The sequence below is a fragment of the Protopterus annectens genome, chromosome 11.part0 (assembly GCF_019279795.1).
Source record: "Protopterus annectens isolate FY-2018-M chromosome 11.part0, PAN1.0, whole genome shotgun sequence".
NCBI lineage: Eukaryota > Metazoa > Chordata > Ceratodontiformes > Protopteridae > Protopterus > Protopterus annectens.
Window position 1 is genome coordinate 915244497 of NC_056745.1, and position 25734 is coordinate 915270230.

Sequence of the window (25734 nt, forward strand, 5' to 3'; positions counted from 1 at the left end):
TATAGCTAAACTCATTAAACTAGGTATAAATCCTTATGTCACAAGATGGGTTGCCAACTGGCTCACTGACAGAACCCACACTGTAAAGGTTGCAGATTCCAAATCTGACTTCAAACCCGTGACAAGTGGAGTACCAGAGGGATCAGTCCTGGGACCTCTCCTGTTTGGTATCTACTTCTCTGAAGTACAAGCTAACACAGAAGGCCTCTGGCTAACAAAGTTTGCAGATGGCTGCAAACTAGGAGCTATAGTAGAGTCCCCAAATGATGTGGACATCCTACAGAAGGGCCTCACTGAGACAGATGCCTGGTGTTAGAGCCATGGCCTCAAGCTCAATGCCAAAAAGTGCACTGTTATCCCCTTTGGTAAAAACTCTGTACCCATGAACTATCACATAGGTGGCAGTCTTCTTAACACCGAATGTGTGATAAGAGACCTTGGGTCTCTCCTTTGATAAACACATTGCCAAAGTAGTCAAGAAATCCTTCTACATGGCACACCTCATCACAAAAGGGTTCTCATACAGGAAAAAAAGAGGTCATTGTTCCCCTCTACTCGACACTCAGACAAATTATAGAGTACAACGCCCCTTTTGGAATGTACCTCACAAGACATCTGCAGCAGCTGGAAAGGCTACAGAAGTACCTCACAAAGAGGATTACTGGCCTCAAACAGATGCCCTACACTGATAGTCTCAAAAAACTCCAGCTTTACTCTGTAGCATATTGCCTACTCCGAGGTGATCTCTGCCTAACATATAAAGCTATGTCAAACCCAGAGCTGTTGGACATGCTACACCTAAAGAAATCCCAATCCCTCCGAGCTACACTCTCTAGGACCTAAACCTTGTCACCACAATAAACAGGATTTGCTGGAGGGATAGATTCCTGTCCCAGAGACTTCCCATACTCTGGAACAAGCTACCCATCTATGTCAAGCAAAGTTCCTCATTAACACTCTTCAAGAAAAATCTTGATGAGTGGATGGGAAATAGGAAATACACCCCGGGGATCACTTCTGAGGCTCTGCTCAACAGGGGCACAGGAAATTAACTTTCTTGGGTTGGCGTAAGCCAGGCAACTTTGTTGGCTAGGCTTACTTAGGCCCTTGGGCCGATAGCCTAGTACCTACCTATGAGTTGACTTCATTCTTTCATAGAGAAGTCTACAGGTCTGGATAAGATCCCCCTGGAAATATACCTGCAGGGGAGGAGCACTTGCAGGGCATCTTGTTTCGACTTCTGAAAGTTTTGTAAACCACAAGAATTTTTGCTTCCTGATAACTGGATGCGATTATAGTTGTTCTGAGAGACGGTAAAATTCCTTACTTCCAGGTTCTTCTTATAGGCCTGAAACCATACCAGTCCAAAGACTACTGAATTGTCATGGCTCTTCTTGCATTCAGTTTGGCCCCTTTGCCCTCAAACTGATGCAAACATGCTAGTGTAGGTTTGTGTGGGGAAGATAATCTGGTCAAGACTATGAGGCGGATTCAAGAAGCACACTGGTTAAAGAAGCCTTTACTGGTGGTCAGCCTAGATCTTGATAAAGAATCTGAAAGGTTGAACTAAAATTATGTGTTCCAGGTTTTGAAAATAATCATTTTTCACCAAATTCATCATATTACACAGAAATCCAACTACAGGTGATCAACAGCTGCAGTAATAACAAATGCTGGCAATCTTTGACAGTTCTGCTCTGGGAAGAGGGATTAAGCAAGGAGATGCCATCTCAGCTTGCCATTTATTTGAAGCCTCTTAAGAGAGACATAATACAGATCAGAATAAAAGGGTTTAATTCACCAGTGCAAACATTAAACTTTCACTATATGCATACAACCTTCTTGATTGCCAAGCCTAATTTGATTAGATTATTTTCATTACTGGAGTGGTGAAGAAAATTTTTGAGCTATAACAATAATGTATCTAAAATGCACATTATAATTATTGATTTTTCTTCCATCTTAAGCTTTATGCTCCCAGTTTCCTACACTTTGGGACCATAAGATTCTTAAATACCCAGTATTTAAGTGGCATATCGGACTTAGTGATTATGTGACTACTGAATAAATTGTAATTGTTTGGTTCAGAAATGGAACTCTGTATTTGCATGCTAAGCACAAAATGGCAGCTAAAAATATTTATATTACCAATGTCTTAGTATAGCTTCCAGGTAACTTGGCACTTGTTTATTTTTTACAACTATTACACATATCCTAGTCTTGTGTCTGAGAAGGCCAGCCTATTATCTTTCAGGATTAGCATACCCTTGCTAAAGATTTATTTCTGCTTTTTTTTTGGGGGGGGGGGGGGGGGGCTGTCCAAGGTATCTACCATTTTTAGTGGGCATTTCAGCTGCATGTTTTCTGCTTCCAGTATACTCTTACTGCTGATTTTACATTTTAACAGCTGGGTAGACAAAGTTGGTTGATTACTGGAAGATATCTGTGGTGTTCCCTTCAAGACATTTTTTTCCATGTAAGACGACGTTGAGCTGTGGGCAGTTTTGTCTCGTTTACACCAATCCATGAAGGAATTTGCATTGTGTGGGGGTAGAGGCAGGCTGAGGGGTGGTGTGGAAAAGGTATGGTAAACTGTATTTGGAGCATGTTAAGGACCAAGACAGATGCAGACAATATGAAGTATTGGTTACCAACATATTAAGTATTGGGATTATTTACTACAAAATGTCACAGACATCTTACTGCCTAATACAACACAAACATCCTAAAACATGTGAAAAAACTAAGACCGTGGCTGCCGTAAGACTTGAAAGTAAAAAAAAGGTAAATTCAAATATTTACTATTATGGCAAATTAACTTACTCAAGTATACATGTTCATCATTAGATCACTGTTGCAGTAGCCTAGGCTATATGGATAGATTCCCAGAGCTTAGCAAGAAAGGGAAGTGGAGGAAAGTTCAGAGGAGTCACTCGAGAAAAAATCCTAGCAAAACATGCTCTGACCTGGAAAAGAAATCTATCAAAGAGTGCACACAGGAGCAAGTTATTGGCTCTAGAATATTCAAAAGTCCACTCCGTTCCAAAAAACTACAAAGACAAAGCCAAAGCCCTGGGTAGATAGGGCCCTGGCCTTGACTGGAAGAGATAGAAAAAAACACAATAGCATGAGACAACCACTTAGGAATTGCCTGTTTTTACACTGATTGCCCCTTTTTCTAACATTCACTATGAAATAAATTGATCCAAAATCTAAAAGGTTTTGGTCCTGTCAAAATAGTATCAGAGTTACTTATTGAAATTCGGAGTATGTAAAATCCTCTCTCTCTCTTATTTTGTGGATCCGAGGGTGATGAATAGCTTTGGCTCAAAGTAAACTCTGAAACCAATTTAGGAATAAGCTAAGTTTTTTTTTTCTGAAAGGTACATCATCCTTATGAAAAATGACATCAGGTGGACTCAAAACAACTCCGGTACTCTTTTTAGAGAGAGAAGAGCAGCGAGTCACACTATTTTCCAAGTTAAAAAATTCAAGTCAGCCTCACAAGCTGGTTCAAATGGAAAAAGGGAAAGTTTCTCTAAAACAAAATTGAGATCCCCAAAAAAAGAAATCCCTGCTTTCAAAGTAGATGGATATGCTGAACCCATTCCAAAAACTGACAAACTTAAGGCTGGGAAGAAGGGAGATCCAGTGTCAGAAAAGCAGAGGCAGCAGATATGACAGAAGAGTAAGAAAAGCCAGAAGACAAGAATTAACACAAACATTGTAGAGCCAAATGCATCTAAGCCACAAAAGGGTCCTGGTTCTGCTTCCTTCTTTGGCACCAACCAGAAAATCTTTTCAAATTCCTCACACATGATCTTCTAGCAGTAGCTTTCTTAGTCTCCTTTACTACCTCGTGCACTTACTCAGAAAATAGGTGACAAAGTATTAGAACTCTATCAACTAGGCATGTAAAAGACGATGACAAAGGTTGAGGTGTGTCAAACACTGTCTTGTGTAAGTCCATTCTGAGAGGAAGCTTGTAACAATTGTACTTGGCCATTTTCAAAAGAAAGGATAAAGTACAGTTGTGTAAGTAAACTTACCATAACAGTAAATGATCAAATGATAAATGCAGCAGTAGCCTTAGCTAAAATGATTACATCCTGCCAAGGACATAACAGCTAGACAGCTTCCAAAGCTTCAGGGCACCTTCCACATGCCCAAACTATCAGTCATCTTGAACTGAGCTAAGGCTACTGCAGCGGTGATCAATGTGATGAACATTCATTGTTGCCTGGGACAAAAGGGAACCACCAGATTAACCTTAGGGGAATACTGCTGAAACTTTAGACTGAATTGGGTTATCAGTGAAAAGGTGTACGTGAATTTTCCCAACCATGGCAATGTGAAGACAGGCCTGATTGCAAGGAATCCTAAAGCAAAATTTCTTTAACTGTCTGTTGAAAACGGAGGCAAATAGATCTCCCTGAGGAGTTCCACATAGCTGGATCAATTCCTGACAGAAAACTGGGTTCAGTTTCCATCTGTGATGGTCTGTCTTGGTGCTGCTCAGCTTCTCTGCAATAATGTTTTGTTCTGATGGAATGCAGTAACATCAAGGGATAGACTGTGCTGTGTTTATAGCTCTCACACTACCACAGCTAGTCTGCAAAGGAGGTATAATCTGATTCCCTTGTTTATAGTAGTGGGAGGCCAAAGCTAGTTTAGTAATTTGAAAGTATTTAAGTGCCATAATTTCTTTGACAACTCTCTGTTTTAGTCTATCTGCTAGTTCCACAGACCCTGAATTTTCACTCCCTTGGATGCTCTCCAAGCAAAGTCCAAAGTAACAGGTGCTAGAAGGGAGAAGAGGAAACCTGGAAAGAGAGACAACTAGTCCACCCCCCAGAGAAAACTTAAATATTGGGATCTGAAAGGAAAACAAAAGTTAATGTACTTACCGTAAAGTTTGATCAGCACTGTCTGATTTTCGCCTGCTTCGAACATGTGGGCTGTCGGATCAGACAGGCTCTGACCTTGGCGATGACTTAGAAGCTTTATCGGCTCCAGAGCTCTGATTCCTCCCCTAACCATAATTCCCTAAAGCTCTACCTCAGATGCTCGGACTGAATCCCCCCCCCCCCCCAATATGCTCCAATAAATGAGAAAAATGCCACCTAAGGGTATCCCTCCCAAGACAGGATGTCAAATTATATAATCAGAAAATGCTGAGGAAAACCAGGTATAATCCTAAATGACTGTGTACAGACAGGGAATAACATCCACTCAATCATCTAGAAACCATAGGCAGTAAATTGGAAGGGGGTAGGTAGGATGGAGTTTGAAGAAGACAATAATCGCACAACATGGATCTAACGTCATCATAAGTACAATGTTGCCTATTTTTATCCGTTCAAACTTATGGGAGAGAATCCCAAGCTAACTGGGTGGTATCAAGGAGGGACCATTCCTGAGTATGGTGGAATCAAAGGTTGTGCACGTGGCCGCAACACAAATGTCATCAAAGGATAATCCCCTGTCAAAACTGTTAAAGAATGAAGAGAGAGAAACTACTACAGTTAAACATACTTTTGTCTTACCTGTTAAGTGTAAATTCCTCTTGCTGTATACAAAGGAAATGCACTCTCAGCCATCTAGATAAGGTAACTTTAGAAACTGCCTTCTCCAACTTTGGCCTGGAAAAGGAAATGAATAACTGACTGTACTTTCTGAAATATGTTGTCTTATGGATATAGAATCAAAGTTATCTATGAACATCTAATGTGTGTATCAAGTATTCTCCCTTTTTTGAGAACTTTGGAAAAAAGACAGGTAAATGTATCAACTGATTTAAGTTAGTTTCAGATGCCACTTCAGAAATAAAAGACACATTAGTTCCAATGGAAACTTTGTAGAACATGAGACAAGGAGGCATTGAAGAGAGGGCTTGTAGTTCCAAGATTCATCGGGCTGATGTTAATGCCACAAAGATAGTTTTCCATGTAAGAAATTTTAGGTCTGCAGAGGTAACGGGCTTGTAAGGAGCTTGAGCTACTGCTTGTGGCAGAATGGTGACATCCCATTGTAGTGTTGGATCTCATTTCTAATGTGAGGTCTCAGTAGAAAGACACCTTCGAGGAAGGCACTTGAAATTTTTAGAGCATCTATTGGCATGTCTTTGCATCCAATACATAAACTGATAATTGCAGCCAGATGTACCTTGACGATAGCAAAACTGGAACCTTTGTCAAAGAAATCAGATAAGAACTCAAGTATAGAGGGGAACTGGCCCTGATTAAGGGTCCAGGCCGAAATGGAAAACCTCATCCATTTATTATGATAAATCTTCCTACATGAAGTTTTTTGTGAAGCAGACAGAGTACAGATTACTGCAGGGGAAAGCCTGACATCTCTGGCTATGGTTAAAATTGGAGGAAACATGCAATTAACTTAATTGACTTCTGGTCTGGAGGAAGCAGTCCAAATAGGTGAGTAATTACCTATGGGAGATGCACTATTAGAGGCCACAGGTAGGGGAACCATGTCTGCTGGGGCCAAAAGGGGGCACTGAGGATCATCCTGGCCTTGCACTGTCTTGCTTTCTGCATTAATTTGTTCATTAGTTTATTGGTGGTAAGGAGGAAAAGGCATATAGGAGACCTGGGGTCAACTGTGGACCAGGGTATCCCTCGGTGACTGTCCCTGTGGGAGGATAAGGGTAAAATACCTGCTGCACTTGTTGAGATAGGATGTGAAGAGGCCATTGCATGGTTTACCCAGCAATGGAAATTTTCTTGTGTCACTGCAGGACTGAGGGACCACTCATAAGGTATCAACACTATCCTGCTCAATTTGTCTGCGAGTACACTGGAGGACTCCAGGATGTACATTGCTATCAAAAAGCACTGTGAAGGCATCACCCATTACCAAACCCTCATGGACTCTCGACACAGAGGATAAGATCGGGTTTCTCCTTGTTTCTTGATGTACCATACTCCAGTCAAGTTGTCCATCTGTATGGAGAGCATAACCATGGGGCGGAAGCCCTGACATGCTTACAACACTAGTAGGATCACACTCAGCTCCAAGATGTTGATGTGAAGGTTGGTCTCTATTGACAACCATATACCTTACACCATGCTCCCCACAAAATTCCCCCCACCCTCCACCCAAGAAGGGATGTGTCCATGTGGTCACTGTTGCAATTGGCAAACCCATATGAAAGGGATGGCTTTTGGTCACAGATGGGGATGTTATTCGCCAAGCAATGTGTTTTTTGCATAACTGTGTGATTCTAATTTTTGAATGCAGAGGATGAGTGGATTGAAACCACTGTACTCTTAAGGTTCCTTTGCAGTACCCTCATGTAACATCTGGCTAAGGGAATCATTAGAATTGTAGATGCCATACAGTAGCAGGATTAACCTCACTGGTGGTGTTGAGTGATGCAGAACATGAAGAACTGTAAGACAAATGGAGACAGAAACCTGGACTGGGGAAGGCTGACTATTTCAAATTTGTTGTCTAGGTGGCAGCCTATGAATTCTATACTCTGTGCTGGGTTCAGCTGACATTTTGGTAGGTTTACTGAAATTCCAAATTCCGAAGCAGCTGGAAGTACTTGGCCCCGGTGCATAAGTAGGAGATGCTCGATGGAGGCCATAAGTAGCCAGTCGTCAAGGTATGGGAATACCTGGATCCCTAGTAGGTGTAGGTGTGCAGCCACTACCATGATCTTGGTGAACACACTGGGGAATTTGTTGAAACCGAATGGCAACACACTGAATTGGAAGTTATTGGCTCCCAGCTGGAAACGTAGAAATCCCTACTCTTCCTCACCATTTTGATGTGATAGTAGGCATCCAGGAGATCTATACAGCACATCCAATCATTGTTCCTCAGCAGAAGTAAAATGGACTTGACTGTGACAAATTTTGTCTGTCTTACGAAGTGGTTTAGGTGACCAAGATCCAAAATGGGTCTGAAGTTCTCAGTCTTATTCGGTACTAAGAACCTGGAGTAGACTCTCTATTCTAACTGGCCGTGGGGGACCGGTTGGATTACTTTTTTCCCCTAGCAGTTTGAAATTTCTATGGCTGCTAAATCCCACTGATTGGGTGAAACACTGGGGACTTTCTTCTTTTTCTACAGTGAGAGGGAAAAGGGAACTGAACAGCCTCTAGATATTACTCTTAGTACCCAAGAATCTGACGTTATTGCCCGGTAGGCCTGATTGTACAGATAAAAAGCCCCACCCCCACCTCCAATTGCCTTCCAGAATGTAGCAGTCAGGAAACTGTTTATGAGCATTGAAAGGCTTTCTCGTAAAATGGACTATGAAAGCCTTGATTATGTGGTCTGCCTCTTCATCATCATCCATTAAAACTGCCTCTCCCTCTGCCATGAGGAAGTCTGTCACCTTTGGAATCATGAAGAGAACTCTGATTTGTTGACCACATCATCTTCCCCGAGTCTGGGTCCTAAAGAACGTCTTTTGAGTGGTGGAGAAGCATACTCCCACTGCAGAGGAAGTTTGTTTTCTCCAGATGAATATATCCTTGACTTTTGGTCCAAACAAGGTGGAACATCATAAGTGGCATTAATAAAATAAACTTAAAAGCCTTCTGCAAAGTCACAAAGTTGCATCCAGGTGTGGCTGTGCATGGTAAAGCTGGTGCCTGCTGCACCAGCCATACTGTCAGCTGCATTAAAGAGCAGACACATGGTCACATTAGAGGAGGATTGAAGGGTAGAAACCTGGGGAGTCCACAGCTTCCTGAACGTCCACAGGCAACAACCCCCACCCCCCACCCCCCACCCAAAAGTGACTTTGGGATCTCTTTAGTCAACTATGTCTGGAACCTTGTTAAATGGGCTAGACAGTTGAGCAAGCTAAGGGTGAAAGTCGCTGATGCATAGGCCCACTTCTTAAATCTGTTCATTGCCCTACATTAACTATTAGGAGTTTGAACAGTTTACCTTTTTTTCCAATAGCTCTTTCTTGGTGGCTAATGCCACCACCATAACATCTACTGGTTGACCCTTACTTCATTGTTTCTTGTCTGTTGGTGCAGATAATATTCTGTTGGTTTTCATGGGGATGGGCTCCACCACATCAGGGTCCTTTCATGCCCGTTGAGCCATAAAATCACTAAGTGAGTCACCAGGAGGTACCACTCAGGAGGATGATGGCCCAGAAACAAAGGCTTCCAAGAATACTGACTCATCTGGCGAAAAGTCTTGGGATGACCAACCCCCTTCTCTCTTTCATTAATTCAAGAATGTCACCAAAGATAGCATCTTTACAAAGAGAGAGGGAGTGGAACACTCCCCTTCCTCTAGGTCAGTATCTTCAGTAAAAGACTCTGGGGATCAATCTAGGTGCTTCCATTTGCACATCCATTTTCGGGGAGCAGTACAGGAGTCAGAATCGGATGTGGAGCTAATGAAGCAAATGTCCTTAGAAGTCCTTACTGCCAACTATCCCTGTTCAATAGGATGAAGAGGCGAAGACACAGACTGCAGATAGGGTTTGGGTGGAACCAAGCTGTTTGAAGCCAGCTCGTCTTTGGTACTGTCCAAAACTTTTCAAAAACCTCAAAAGCAGAGGCTGCCAATGGAACGAATGGCTCCCTCTGTTCCGAAGAAGAGGGGGAAACCTCAGCACCAATGAGCCCCGGCCTGAAGGCTACCTCTGATCCAAGCTGTGCACGGAAGAAGCTCCAAGAATCTCAGGGTCAAAGTTTGGTTTGATGAGTGAGAAGGAATGCCCTGAAAAGGGAGAAGGGATTCCCACTGCCAGATGTAGCCTTTTTGAATGATTCTCCAAAACCACTCGTCTGAAACAATCTGATGCCACCGAGGTAAACGAAGACCTAGGGAAACATTTAATGGGATGCCATGGTGCGAAGGGGGAAACACCCAAAAGACATACAGTCATGTCTTTCTGGACAGTCCTGAACTCTGGGAGGCTACCCCCACCTTCTTTTTTGAGCCTCCCTACACTGCTTTGCGAAGTACAGTTTGCCTGAACCTTGCTGTGACTGTTTTGCTTCCAATAAAAGGATTGTGAATTGTAAAACAGGGTCCTATTAAACTCTGACAAGGTGGGTTGAAATATCCGAATGACCCCGTACATCAACTTACTTCTTTCATCAAATCTTTTAAGAACTTCAGCAGAAGAGAGGCTAAATAATACTTTTCCATCTAGGGCAGCATTCATAATTTCCGCTTTGACACCATCTAATAATTTTTGTGCAAGTAACCAAGCAAATCTTTTCATTCCTGATCGAAGTAGCAACACTCCGGATACAGCACCAACAAAGTCATAAGAACATTTCAAAGAGTGCTTGGTTACCTAAGAAACAGAAGTTAAGTTCAGAGATGCCTCAATCTCTGAAGAAGAGAGGTTAGCAGTTAACTTTCTCATATTTAAAAAAAAAAAGCATGCAAACAGAAATGTTGGCATACAGCCTGATAATTCAGAACTCTGACGGCTAAAGTAAAAGAAAAATATAATTTCTTCCCAAGTCAATGAGTAGGTTCCCCATCCTTGTAGAAGGAATAGAGTTTAACATTCACACCATATTTGGCAAAAAATGACTTTGCAAGGTCTGAGTTGTGATTTGAAAATAAATACTTGTGGGTCTGCAGTACCTTACATAATCTACCAGAAGTTTTAAGGTCAGGAGGTTAACTGTCAGACATACTGCAGGCTTTAAAGAAAATATCCTTTAATGCTGGTAAGGCAAAAAGAATAGCTGCAGACTGAGGAAAAAACAGCTGTAGTAGGTCTTAATATCTTTACTGGAATACTGTAATCTCACACTGTTCTCACTGAAATGAGTCTTTCACTCTGGTTATAGTTTAAAAAAAAAACTCTTCACAGAGCAATCTAAATGAAAACATGTTCTTGAGAATTAGATTCCTATACATGGTACAGACACTGAAGAAATACAATTAAACCCTGTTCCCTCAAACTGGGAATCAGTATCTGAGAGAGAAATACTTTTCTTTTGAAACTCAGGAATCAGAATTTAAAGAAATAAAAACTTGAAATAAGCCCTTAGTAAAACCCATACAATCTTCCCTGTCCACCCTACATGAAATAGAAGACAGACACCTAACCTGGTTTTCTTTCGGTTAAAAGGCAATACCAAATATAAGGTTCTTTCCTGGAAATCAGGTCAGCTTTGCAGTAAAGCAGTGTTCTCTCCCAACCCTAGGACTTGCATAAGTAACTCCCTTGCATAAAGAAGGCAAACAGCTGTAGAGGATGTGCTTATCTCCTGGTCCTTAGTGGCTTCCTGAAGAGTAACCATCAGGTTCAAGAGAAGATGAGCAGTTCAACTTACCTGATTTGGCCACAACATAAATCTGTTATCAGTGGTGAGACAGTAAGGAAGACAGCTCGACTACCAAATACTCTTTTTCTGTCTTTGTCTTTCTGACAGGGAAGGAAAGAAATGAACAGCACAAAGCCTGTTCCATGTTCTAATCAACAAAAGTGCCAGATAAACAGCTAATACAGCCTTCAACAGTCAATGAACCACCTGACAGAAATTTAAAAGTCTTGAGGTAAAAAAATAACAGACAACCCCCAAAACCTCAAATCCAAGCCCCATCTTTAATTTTTCACAAAAATAAAAAAACTTAATGAAATTAATTTTAGAGACAACTGCTAAAACCATAGTCCTACCCAAAATATAAAATTTTCTAAAAAAGTAAACTTTTCCTCAGAAATTTTGCAAAAGTGGAAAGTTTCCTCAGAGGAGTATTTTTCTGCCTAGTCTTGGTGAAGAATTACCTAACCATTAAGCAATCAAAGCCTAGGAGGGTCAGCCACTAACACAATCTTCATGTGAAGAGACATCATCCAAGTACCCTGATGTAGCAGCATGATCCCCTGTTTGGCCACAATCCAGAATATAACATATTGGATCTACTCAAATCAAGTGTCTGAGGAGGACAGAAGTCTTGTATCCTTCTCTAAGAACAAGGAAGTGACAAAAGCAAAACTCTGCCTTTCTCCAAAACAGAGGATTTATACACCACTTGAAAAACATAGCCAGGGCACTATTCCATGAACTTTGTGAAGACTATCTCTTAATGGATTTTTTTTCTGAGGATGACTGAGTTCTAAAATGTGACTGTCCAAAATTATGTCTAGAAATTTCCAGTCCGTCTTTTCTCAATTCCCTATCAAAACCTAATGTATGAGGGATATTGCCTTTAGCTTGAACAGATTTTTGTGAGGCCCCTTTCATGAGGCCCACATTTTCCCTGTAATAAGGAGGAATACAAGTTAAAAACCCAACCAGCAAGGGAAGCACCCATCATCAGGAAATACAAGTTGGCTGAAGAAAGGGTAAACTATCAATCAAACTGGTGATCACTATTCAACATTCTAGCTCAGAGAAAGTGGCCTGACACTAACAAAGTGTATGAAGGTGAAATCTTGCTGTCCAAAGAACCTTTGGCTGGAAGCAGGTAAATGGGATAGCGAAAATGGTGATCACTGTGAGGCCCACAGAGTACCAATCTCTTCAAACATTAGAATGTTAGCTAGATCTGTGGGCAAGCATCCCCATGATTGGAGAGCAGTGAACTCTATAACGATCAAGGTAACATTCTGAGAAGAAAGTGTAGAGGATTTCTCAGAGTTTATGGTTATCCCCAAAGCCAACAACTACATAAAAGCTCAAGCAAGGGCTGCTGCCAAGAAAAGCATTAATGGGGCCACCAGGAGCCAGTTATCCTAGTAAGCGAACAGAAGTCATCTCCTGTAAGGTCACTGTCAAGCAATTCATAAAACTTGCCCATCTCAGAAAGAGCAGACAGAGCAGCAGCTTTCTAGATTAAAGGGCCAGCCCAGACAAACAGAAGTAAAGAAACCTCATACAATGATATGCCAAATGGCATTGATTATTTCCACTAACATCACATAGGTGTTCTGTGGCAACAGGAGTACGGCCCTATGAAGAGTCACTGCCTCAAATTTCACACAGTGGATTTGCTCCACTAAAGTCCAAACTGGAGTTGACATTGTATGCACTTTGAAGGTGGAAGAGAGGAGGTGAGCACAGAATTTGATGTTTACTTCTCTCAAGTAGAAAACAGGATCAACGTCTACTCAGAGTCCCATCTTGTTGGAACAGTTCTAAAGAGATTAACATTTTTAGGTAAGCTTTTTAGAGTCAACAGGATAATAGTCCCAATACTTGCTCACATGCAAGCATATCTAAAATGCATCAGTCCTTGGCTATGTTTCTCCACTTTGGGAAACAGAAAATTATCCTCTCTCAGTCATGAACAGAAATCAAGAATGCAACAGCAGCAGCAGTTTCTTGGATAAGTTTACCAGCGCAGCAAAATAATCAATACTTCCTGACACAAGGGTACAAACCTCATACTATGAATAGGCCTCTACTTGGGAAACTAGTTTGGACTAGGAAAGTAGGAAACCAGAGATAGATATAATATGAAACCACCATGGTGATCGATACTGGTTTTTCCTTCTGCAGAGCTTCTAACAAACCCAGAGAAGACTGCCCATAGGGAGCCTCACTTGAGAAAAGGTCAACTAGAATGACCTGCATCCACTCATCCTGGAAGGGACCTCAGCCAAATTATGCAGCACAGTCAACCTTCTTTAAAATACAGCACCTAGTTACTCAAAATTACAGCTGGCTCTCTGAGAATTCACTGACAAATCCATAGTAATGGTCTCCAAACACTTCATGACCAAAGAATCAGAAGCATTACTATTTTTTTCCATAGCCTGGTCTACATGGAAAATGAAAGAGCAGGAGACAGATGAGCCAAAATGTTTTTGGAGCTCAAACCCCAAAACAACAGAAAAGACCTCTGTCTTGTGCATCCAAACTCATCCTCTTAATAAGCAGAAAAGCAGAGAGAGAGAGAGAATAATCTGAATGCTTCCAGGCTGCTCAAATATCATCTTTCAGAATTAATTTAATGGGAAAAACTACCTAGATTTCCACATCCTTCTTACTCAAATATTAGGCTTTCTTTAAGAAGCAGAAGCACTTCAGACTATCCAAGTGTCTCGTGAGCTTTACTGTCTCTCCAAAGGCACATTCATTTTAATGGTAGGTCTCATTAACTCAACATCATAGTCAGCCCCAAACAAGGATTTCTGGAATCTCAGAACTTCCTTCCAAGGTAGGACAAAAGGACAGTTAGAGTAGGCATTCCCCGTGCAGGTCTTTAAAAAAGTGACAAACTCCCATATAAAAGCAACAAGCAAAATGGCAAGCAGTAGGAGCTAGGTGATAATTACATGGAAAGAGGATAATGGAGATTTCAATGTGTTGAGACATGTCAGCAGAGGGATTTATGAAAGCCAGGAATTAAACTATGCTCACTAAGGATGCACTACTACACCTACAAGGACAGATCTCATTAAATGTCAATCACCACATGCTCTCAAGCACTGGTGGCATCTCTTTGGGTCTACATGTTGTAGAAGGATGTCGTACACTCTCCTGCACTCTTACCAGTCAGATTTGACAGGCTAGGGGTAGGGTAAGTGCAGAACACTTCTAAAAAAAGAAGTTATGTACTCACCATAACGTTCCATCTGAGTAGGTAACTTCATTTGTCAGCAACCTGTGGGTAATGGATCCGACCTGGATCCGAGCCGGCAGCTTTCCAAGCTAAAGATCCAAGCTCTCAGCTCCTCCCCCTTATCCATAATATCTGCTACCTCCCTCCAGTCCTCAGATCGAGTTTGCCAAATTATCAAGCAACAAACAGCCAAACCATACTCGAAACAAAAAACGCTAACCTGATGCCTAACAGAAGGAAGACATTCCGTCATGACTATGACCATGAACAGGTTAGGGGGAAGGAGGGGGGGGGTTGCTGACAAATGAAGTTACCTACTCAGATGGAACTTTATGGTGAGTACATAACTTCTTTAGCTGAAGTAGTTAAATTCATTTGATCAGCAACCTGTGGGACAGAGTCCCCAGCTACCAAAAACCTGGGAGGACCTCAAGGAAGAATATTCTGGAGCACTGCGGAGCCAAAGGCTGCCCTCCCTCTGGATAGCAGATCCAGCTTGTAGTGTGAAATGAATGTATGAGAAGAGGCCCAAGTAGCCGCTGAACAGATATCATCTAAGGGAACTCTTGACCAAAATGCTGCAGAGGCAGCCATAGAACGGGTAGAGTGAGCGTGAACCCCCAAGGGTATTGGCCGACCAGAAGCTTTATACACGTATAAGATGCAGTGGGATATCCATCTAGCTAAAGTAACTTTCATAACTGGCTTGCCTAAGGATGGCTTAGCGAAGGAAACGAAAAGTTGCTCCGATTTGTGAGAAGCAGCTGTCCTGTGCAAATAAAATCTCAATTGTCTATGCACATCTAACAAGTGCAGTCTGTATTCCCTTTGTTTTGAAAGTTGGGGAAGAAAACAGGCAAATTGATGGCTTGATTGATATTGGCCTCGGAGGCCACTTTAGGTAAGAATGAAGGATTAGTCCTGAGAGATACTCTGTCCTTATGGAAGACCAGATACAGTGGTGTCGTACCAAGGGCTTGAAGTTCAGATACCTTTCTAGCTGAAGTAATTGCAATCAAGAAAGCAGTTTTCCAAGATAAGAATTTTAAGTCAACAGAAGCTGCAGGTTCAAAAGGTGGGCCAGTTAGAGCCTGAAGAACTAATGTTAAGTCCCATGGAGGAACCGCATTCTTGACAGGAGGTCTTAACAGAAAGGTGCCCTTCAAGAAGGTCTTGCATATCTTAGAGGAAGCCAAAGGACCAAGGTTGTCCCCTATGTGAAAATGAGAAATGGCCGCCATCTGAACCTTCACAGTAGAAGAACTGGCCCCTTGATGAAAAATGAGGAACAGAAATTCAAGAACTGCTGGAATGGAAGCCGTAAAAGGGTCCAAATCCCTCTGTTTGGCCCAGATGGAAAAACACTTCCATTTACTCTTTTAGATCTTCCTGGTACAGGGCTTATGTGCTGCCACCAGGATAGATTTTACGGGAGACGAGATACCGGGAGTCCTAGCCACTAATGGAACTGGATCAACCAAGCCGTAAGCTTGAGGTCTTCCAGATTCGGGGTTTGCAATCCCGAAGGATGAGAAATCAGGTCCGGGATGGGATCTAAGACCCAAGGAGGAGCCATGATGTGAGACCATAGATACAGGAACCAGATCTGACGAGGCCAGAATGGGGCTATGAAGACTATCTTGCTCCCCAACCGACGAGCTTTCTGTAGAAATTTCATTAGCGGGAGAGGAGGATAAGCATAAAGAAGACCGGGTGGCCAAGCATGAACTAGAGCGTCCCTGAGGCTCTCCCCCGGTGAGGGAATTAGAGCGAAAAATTTGCTGCACTTTGCGTTTGAAGGAGACGTGAAGAGATCACAAGGCTGACCCCATTTGAGGAAGATCTGTTTCGCTACTAGGGGGTTCAGAGACTACTTGTAAGGTGTGAGGATAGTCCGACTCAACTTGTCCGCTAGAATGTTGGACCGACCCGGAATGTGCGTTGCTATCAGAAAATGGTTGGTGGAAATCGCCCATTCCCACACTCTCATGGCCTCTCGACAAAGAGGGTAAGACCTGGCTCCTCCTTGTTTGTTGATGTACCAGACCACTGCCATGTTGTCGGTCTGAATTGCAATAGTCCCCGGAGGAAGAAGGTCCTGAAGGGCTTGCAACGCTAAAAGCACCGCCCTCATCTCCAGAACACTGATATGCAGAACAGTCTCTATAGGGGTCCATGTGCCTTGGACGGTTCTGCCCATGCAATGCCCCCCCCACCCGAGGCGAGAAGCATCTGTGGTCACCGTGGTTTGGGGTTGAGGCATCACGAACTGTCTCCTTTCTGAAGCTCTTGGGAATGAAGCCACCAAAGAAGGGAGTCCCTGCAAACTCTGCTTAGGGGAATTGGTGAATCCAATGGATGTAGTATGAGGGACCATTGGACCTGAAAGGTCCACTGAAGGACTCTCATGTGCAGACTGGCAAGAGGTGAAAGGCTGATGGCTGCTGCTATGGATCCTAGGGCTCTAGGGACTAATTCTGCGGGTGGGGCTGAGGACTGTAGAAGCGCTATTACATGAACTGACAAGGTACGTGGCATGTCCACTGTCAGAAAGGCCTTGGACTGAAGTGCGTCTATCCTGGCCCCTATGAAATCCAGAAACTGAACAGGATGAAAAGAAGACTTCCTGAAATTTATGGTAATGCCTAGGTGATGGGCCAAGAGTAAAAAATAATCCCTGGCAGAACACAGTAGATGCCTGGTGGGGGAGGTGAGGAGCCAGTCGTCCAGGTACGGAAAGACCTGAATTCCCTGAAGTCTCAGGTGGGCCGCCACAACTGCCATGACCTTGGTGAATACCCTGGGGGCTGTGGTGAGGCCGAACGGGAGGACCATGAACTGATAATAACTGGCCCCCAGCCGAAAGCGGAGAAACCTCCTGGATCGCCTGTCCATAAGAATGTGGTAGTACACATCCTTGAGGTCTATGGAGCACATCCAGTCGTTCTCCTGCAGAAGAGGGAGAATACATTGTAGAGTGACCATCCAGAATTTCTCTTTGGCAATGAACAGGTTCAATGTTGACAGGTCGAGAATTGGCCTTAAGTCCCCTGTCTTTTTTGGCACCAAAAAGAACCTGGAGTAATTGCCCAACCTGGACTGCTCTGGGGGACATGCTGGATGGCCTTTTTGTCTAGCAATTTCATTTCTGAAGCCGCGGCCTCCCTCTCATTGGGTGGGACATCGGGGAGGTGCTTCCCTAGCGGGGGAAGATTCATGATGGGAATAGAGTAACCTCTGGATATTATTCGGAGCACCCAGCGATCTGTAGTAATGGACTCCCAACTTGCTAGATGCTCTGAAAAAACGCACCCTGACTGCCTCCGGAGAGGGACAGTCGGGCAACCCCTCAGGGATGCTGCACGGGTCGGTCAGAGAAGGGTTCTCTCGACTCGAAATTCTTCAGGGCCCCCCCCCTGGGCTGGCGTCCACCTTGTCCTCCCCTGCCGCTGAAGGACGAAGGGTCCAGAGCGGGACGGGACTGCTGAGACTTCCGGAACCACATCTTCTTTTGTCCTCTCTGGTTCCTTGAGAAGGACCTTTGAGGAGTCAAGAAGCGGATTCCGACGGCAGACAGTGTCTTCCCGTCTCTCTTGCTCTGGAGTAGCATATCGTGGACGGTTTTGCCGAATAGCGCAGAATCGTCAAAGGGGGTGTTCGCAAAGGACGCCTTGAAGGGTTCCGCAAAGTCACAAAGTCAGAGTCAGGAGTGGTGCCGCAAGGCGACCCCTGCTTGGGTGGCTCTAGCCACCCTCTCCATGGCATGGGAGAGAAGCCGCATAGAGGTGTTAGATATTGACTTTAGAGTGGCCATGCGAGCCGAGAAGGTTCATTTGTCCTCGGCCACCATGGACTCCAAGGGGAAGCCAGTGTACTCTTTTATCAGATCTCGCTGAAGCCTAATGATGTGTGCCAGGTAATTCAGGGCCCTTATGGAAAAGGTGGCTGAAGCAAACATCCGCTTTCCAATGCGGTCCATCGTCTGAGACTCCTTATCGGGAGGATGGACCGAGGAACTTTCTTGTGCTAGTTTCTTCTTGGTGACAGCCGCCACCAGCATGGCATCCATCAGGGAACCGTTATTCCACACCGGCTTGTCTGCGGGGGGGACTAAGGATTTTATCCGGTCTCCTAGGGATTGGCTCCAGAGTGTCCGGCTCCTTCCAAGCCCTGGTAGTAATCAGGTCTACTAGGGGGTCGGCCGGGGGGACACACCCAAAAGGTAGACGGGCCTGCGTCAAACGTCTCCAGAAACACAGACTCATCCGAGGAAGGTTTCTGGGCTGACCACCCCCCTCTAATGTGCAGCATCTCCATAATGTCTCCAAAGGAGACATCCTCGGGGGGGTGACCTGGGGGAACCTTCCCCTAAGTCCGTGTCCTCCGTGAGGGACTCGGGGGAGTCCAAGTGCCTCCTCTTACACTTTCGTTTGTGAGGGACCTCTTCGGCGGGACTGTCCGAGGAGGGCTCACCAACGGGGTCATGTTCCACACAGGAACTAACTGGGGTGCAGACGCAGGCTGTCCCTGGGGCCGGACGATGAAAGACAGGCCCATATGTGAGGGAGTGAAAGGTGGATCCATAGCAAGAACTGGAGACTTCAAACTCCTCAACAGCAACCTCTCCACCACGTCGAAGGCCGAAGGTGAACCACTCTCCCCGGGCTCTGGGAGCAGTCCCCTTGGCTTCGACGCGAGGACCGACGCCAGAGCCGACGCGATCGAACCTGAAAGGGAAGTTTGCTCTGACTGCAACGGAGCCGAAGACACACTCACCCCTGTGGATCCGAAGCTTGGCTCTCAGCCCTGAGAGCTCGAGTCTGAAAGATGACCCGATAAACTCGAGGGAAAGGCCGGCGTCGAAGTAGCAACTACTATTGGCGCTGACTCCCCGGCTCCAAGACTACTCAGATCCGATAGTGGATCGGAGAAGGTGCAATGGGTGTAAAGAAAGGGGCCAAGCTCCCCCCCGGAGGGGAGGGGGAGGCAGGAGCACTCCCATCTGCATCTGGGCCTGCAGGAATTGACGCATCATCCGGTCCATATCCGCGTCGGAAAGGCTCCTAGTTGACTAGAAGTCACCGAGGCAGGCCAGGAAGGCCGCCTAGACGACCTCGATGGTGACCTGGACTCCTCCTCTGGCTCCGGAGAGAAGCGTGGGGATCGGAGCCGAGAGGGGGAAGACCTGGAAACCCTCACGGGGGAACAGAGCAGCTTAGCCGGCGGGGCCGAAGGGACTTGTGACTTTTGTGTTTATCTCTCTCTTTCACCCTCTCTCTATGCCTCTTCTCTTTCTTAGAAGAGTCCCCCTCTCCCTGGGAAACAGCGGGAGGTTGAGTCCCAGCCAGGGAAGGGGTAGCTGATGGCTGGACAGTCGCAGCTGCGACTGGCGCCACTGAGGGAGAGGAGAAAGAAGAATCCGGGGGCAAGAGCCCCGCCAGGATTAACTTGTTCCTCCTGTCCCTCAGAGCCCGGGGGTTAAAGGCAACGCAAATTTGGCAGCCCGATGTTAAATGGGCTACCCCCAGGCAGAGAACGCACTGAGTGTGGCCATCCGCTGGGGACAGCTTATGACCACACTCAGCGCAATTCGAAAAAAATGGCTTTCGGCCCTCAGCCATGACACTCACGCACACACTCTAATACACACAGTAAGGGGAAGGGGAAAAAAACACTAAATTACGACTAAAACATCCACTAAATGTCCCATCCCTCCAGAATCTACTCCAACCCTATCGCACCACCAGACCACTAAGATCTAGCAACAAAAATCACTTGCAGATCACTAAAGCCAATAACTCTGCTGGTGAAGTACTATTCTCTTGCGCCATAGCCAAATTATGGAACTCACTCCCACCCACAATTACCTCCATACCATCATGCACCCACTTCAAAACTTTACTAAAAGCGCACCTAGAAACATGCTGACTATGGCCTTGCAACTCCCACTCTAATATCATCCACCCCATCCAACCACTACCTTTCTTTCCACTCCACTAACTACCTTGATTATAAGCAAGCTCAGATGCTCATAAGCCAGTACTTATTATACAGCACGAACTTCTTCTTGTAACATTTGTTAATGTCTGGTATGCACTTCACAGATTAAGATTCTAGTTGTCTACTGATGTACTATGTTCTTCATCTGTAAATATGTTGCAAGTAATTGCTATGTAAATTGTTATTCACTATGTAATCCAATGTATATACTGTTTATTTTAACTGTGGAGCTTTTCTCCCCGGGCCTCCGCTGAAAATGGACCTACGTCCAGTCGGACACTCCCAGTCAACAAATTTAAATAAATAAATAAATAAAAATAAATAAATAAAAGGAATCAAAAATTATTTAACTTAACTAAGGGTTCTGAAACACACACTCATGCAAAAAAAAGTGCTACAAATTTCACAAAAAATCTCCCCAAAATACTCTCACCAAAACGCCAAGAGCTCATTCCTTATGCTTCAAGAAGCCGCGGCAAACGAGATCTGAAGACTGGAGGGAGGTAGCAGGGTATTATGGGTAAGGAGGAGGAGCTGAGAGCTCGGATCTTTAGCTTGGAAAGCTGCCGGCTCGGATCCAGGTCGGATCCAATACCCACAGGTTGCTGATCAAATGAAGTTAACTACTTCAGATCCAGAGTTCATCCCTCTAGACTTGACTGGGTAATCAAGCGCTAGTTGCATGACAAGGCACTCCAGATTCTCAAGTATGAAAGGGATGTTCCTGGAAGCCAATGTCTCACCCCCTCAAAGGCGACTGCCAAATGGGAACCTGATCTGCTTCCCTCACCACTGGTGAACAAGCATAAACCTAATCCCTCACTAAGAAATGAACAGCAGATAGCATATAAAGACCAGAGACTCATGCAAGGGTAGGCTTTTCTAGAGAAAAATTTACAGTGCCTGGTCTAAGTTCCGTACTTTACCTTTTTGATGTGGCCAAGGATCAAGTGATGAACTCTTGCTAATCCGGCCCCCATCCTCTGTGAAATGATATGGGCCTTTGGCTTAATGTGTTTTCATACAGTGCCAAAACTGAAAAGCTGACACCTGGGACATTCTCACATCCCAAGAATCTTTCAGACAGCACAGACAATGCAGGCACTGGTTAACGATCAGATACAGAAATTATTAGAATCGATCTGACACCTGGGCTTCAAATGTTGTAAAGTATATTGGACTCAAGATCTAAAATGTGTTACTGGCAGAAGGGAAATTGGAAGGGTATGACATGGGAGTGCTCTAATTCAGGAAGCGACAATATGATGAGCTTCAACAGGAGTCATATGCACTCCACAGAATGGCAGCTTAACATTTTCAGAAATGCATCAAGACAGGAACACCAGAAAATGAAATCTCAATTATTTTAAATTAAACAGTGTCTTCAAAGTCAGACTGTAATGTAAGCAATGTTTTAGAAGTACTACAAACGTTTCAAGAAAAGAAGACTACCAAATGAATATTTGTGACAAGAACATAACTTTAGTATATCAGGTACAGGTTGGGTGATATTCATGCATGACACATACTGTAAGGAGTGGAAAAACAGGACAGAATGGATAAGGACTTGATCCACGAAGTAACTCTGAAATAACTATAGCTTAAAGAAGTAAACATACCTTGCACTATGATCATAGGAGGTTACTAGGCTAATGGCCATGGTGTCCTTACAAGCCTAGCCAAGAGTTTATTCCAAAAAAGAAACCTCAGACAGCACTTGTCGCCCCTGTCAATGAGGGACACAGGTGGAATACCTGGGACAAATTTGTGGTTTCCCATCCACTCATCAAGGTTGTGCTTGAAGAGGGTCAGCAGAGTACTTTTTTTGACGTGTATAAGAAGTCTATTCCAGAGACAGGGCAGCCTCTCCAGCAGGTTTTGTTGACATTGCATATTAGATTCAGGCCTTTCAAGCAGGTAATGCACGAGAAGTTAAACTTACGGATATGGAGCATCTCTAGTAGGGCAGGGTCCAAGACTGCCTTGTAGGTGAGATACAGATCACCTCTGAGCAATATGTACAATACCAAGCAGAGTGATAGTGATTTGAGCCTGTCTGCATAGGACAGGTGTTGGAGGCCATGGATTCTCTTTGTGAGGTATTTCTGTGGCCTTTCCAGCTGATGCAGATAAACACATGCATACAGAGGTGTATAACCAGAAAATGTGTAGTGGAAAGTAGTCTTCAGAAAAGGAGGGCTCGTCCAGGATTTAAACATGGGATCTCTCGCATCCAAAGCGAGAATCATACCTCTAGACCAAAAAGACACACTGATCTGCTCATTATGAACTCCGGCTTCACACTATTCACATTAAAGCTGCTACAGCCGCAGTGCATATTTCACCTACTCCTACCCGATAATTTGGAGCCACCAGTCATCTTCCTTCTACAGCTATGACCACCAAGAGAGCCCTGTCTATGAGGTTTAGCCTTCTCGTATTATTCAAACTACTTTAGCAAACCTGAATTCAAGAAATTCTGCACTCCATCAGTCTTCTCCTTTTCCTAAATATTTTGCCAGCTTGTGATCAGCACTTTAACAGGGCAACACCCTCAGTAATATTTATTTATTTGACATTTCTTTACCAGAAAAGTCCTACTGGGCCAGAAAGTGCCCATTTTCAGTGGAGGCCCGGGGAGAAAAGCTCCACAATCACAATTATTTCAAAAATCAAGTACAGATATTTTCAATCACAAAGTATCATGTTACATTACAAAACAAAAGAGTGAAAAAAAAATAATGAGAAAAACATAGAACGTATGTTTCATAGTAGAGTGCAACAAAAACCAATAGCACGAGTTGAAAAGAGTATGTGAGGAAAAATTCATATTTTTTACATAGATTAGTATATGAGAAATGAAACCAGAGACAATTCTAGTAAGATATTAAAAGAGATATCAGATTACATGATTAGAGACAATGACGTGAAATTGAGCGATGTCTTAGTATGAGGGAAGTGTTCATGTTATGGTTATATGATATAAACAAGACAAGGTGTCTTGAAGGGCTGCAACAAAACTGAACTAGAAAGGTTTCTAACTAAATATCAGAAGTGTATGCATACAGTTTTACCATACAACAAGCTTTATTCCTACAGTATAAATGATAAAGAGAAGAAAATGTCTGTACCTCCATCCCTAGACGAATATCTTCTAGGACTCCATCGACAACATGAATACCCACATCCTCCTGATACAGTACCAGGCCAGCTAACAAATTGGCCACACAGTGGATGCTATTATACTTCACATTCCAAATGTTGATCATACAGCACACTACATAATTCTTCACCTCTGGATCCTGCCAAGGTAGCTTTCTCATTTGTCTCAAGACCTAAAATTAAAAGTCAACAAATCGAGTGAAAGGACATTTCGTTTTTTCCAGCTTAGTAAGTAAAGAGACATGCATATTAACAATCTAAAATCTTAAAGAATCTGAATGTAGCCAAAATAAAGTAGCAAAGGGAGACATTATTTGCAGTTAATACATCATTTGTTTTAAATCTAACATAACCAACCAAAATAACAGGAGGAGGATGGAATTCCGTACCACTACACTCATTCAGAGCTATTTTTTCCATGTTTCATCTGTCTGTTTTTTAAACAGATTGTCCTGGGCATGATACAACAGACTTCATTATCCCCAGCTCATTCTGCGAAATCCCCAGAAGTTCTGAGGTAAGGTAATGGGTAATCCCTATAACATGTTCTGGATCTGTCCAAGGGCCTCCTTTCAGTGAACTATGCCAGGTATACCTCCTGTAAGATATACAGAGGAGATATTCTCACAAGGCGTTCAAACCATATCAAAGGACTCCTCTCAACACCCATGATCAGTGGCTGTGCTCAGACATCTTCTTGGAATGTTAAGCTCCTCACTATCACAGGAGATAATTATTATGCACAATAAAGGAACCTCATATCTATTGTTTGCACCTGTTCCCACATGCTTTCAGCTACTACTCAAATTTTAGGTGAGGATGGAGACCGACTGAGTGGGAGCTATGTCCTATGATTAAGGTATCAATTTACCATCACACTTCAGGACAAGCCCTACAATACAGTTCAATGCTTCATCCATTTGCTGATCAATGTCTTGATCCTCCTCTTCTGTCCACGCCAAGATACTTGAACACATTTCCCTGAGACAGCTGTTCTCCCCTCACTTGCAAAAAGCAATCCGCTCTTCCCAAGAAAGAACAGTGACCACTTTACATTTTATTCACATTTACTACAAACTTTACAGAGTTCCTTCAAAGACTACTATGAGTAAAGAATAGTTTTGTAAATTTTACCATAACCATAGATGTCCTTCTCTTCCATGTTGCAGTATTCATAACTTGAGGGAGAACCCTGCCTAGGTGACCTGAACATCCAACCAGTATACCACAGACTTAAGCTACTGCAAGGTACATGCAACATTGCACATGCAGCAGGCAAGCATCAGCCATAAAAGTGATGTCTGCACATACCATCCTCAGAACTGAATGCCCCATTCTGAGCACCATTCCAAGGATAAGAGGCAAAAGGAAAATCCAAGGAAGAGCATGAATCAAGGGGGAAGGAGGGTGAGATAGAATACTGCAACATGGAAGAGAACATTTATGATTATGGTAAGATTTTACACAACTATTCTATGCCCTGCTATTCTCATGTTGCAGTATTCTTAACAAGAGAAAGAATACCAAAGCACAGGAGTGAGAAAGGGGGTAAAGGAGCACAGGAAGTCTCTACAGAGCCATGCAGAATTGCTCTAGCAAATCCTGTGCAAAATGCAGTTTGTAGTGTTTTGTAAAGGTATAGACAGAGGACCAAGTAGCTGCTTCTAGGATAGAAGCAGTGTCCAGGCCTTGAAAGAAGGCTCCAGAGAAAGCTACTGCTCTAGTGGAATTGGCTTTAACAGAGGATGAAAGAGTTTTCCCCTGAGAGAGAGAGAGAGCAAAAGAAAACTGCCTTTGAGATCGAAGTTGAAACAGTCTGTTTAGAGACATGCTTTCCCAGAACCCTGGGGTGAAAGGAAACAAACAATTGCTCAGCCTTTCTAACAGACTTGGTCTTGGCCAGATAAAATCTGAATTGTCATCCAAAGTGTGAAGAACCCTCTCACTGGAGTTTTGGGGAGAAGGGAAAAAGGTGAGCAGATGAAGGGACAAGTCATTAAAAACTTTAGGCATGAAGAAAGGGTTGGTATGAAGGGG

General features: G+C 43.7%; 1 protein-coding gene across 2 annotated transcripts in view; it reads right to left on the minus strand.

Moving 5' to 3' along the window:
• Positions 1-25734, minus strand: part of UPF2 (UPF2 regulator of nonsense mediated mRNA decay) — a 2519933-nt gene that overhangs the window by 1310239 nt on the left and 1183960 nt on the right. For both annotated transcript variants that reach the window (XM_044088310.1, XM_044088311.1), the window contains exon 13: positions 23667-23870. In XM_044088310.1, coding sequence (XP_043944245.1) covers positions 23667-23870 — 204 coding nt within the window. The remainder of the gene's footprint in view (positions 1-23666; positions 23871-25734) is intronic.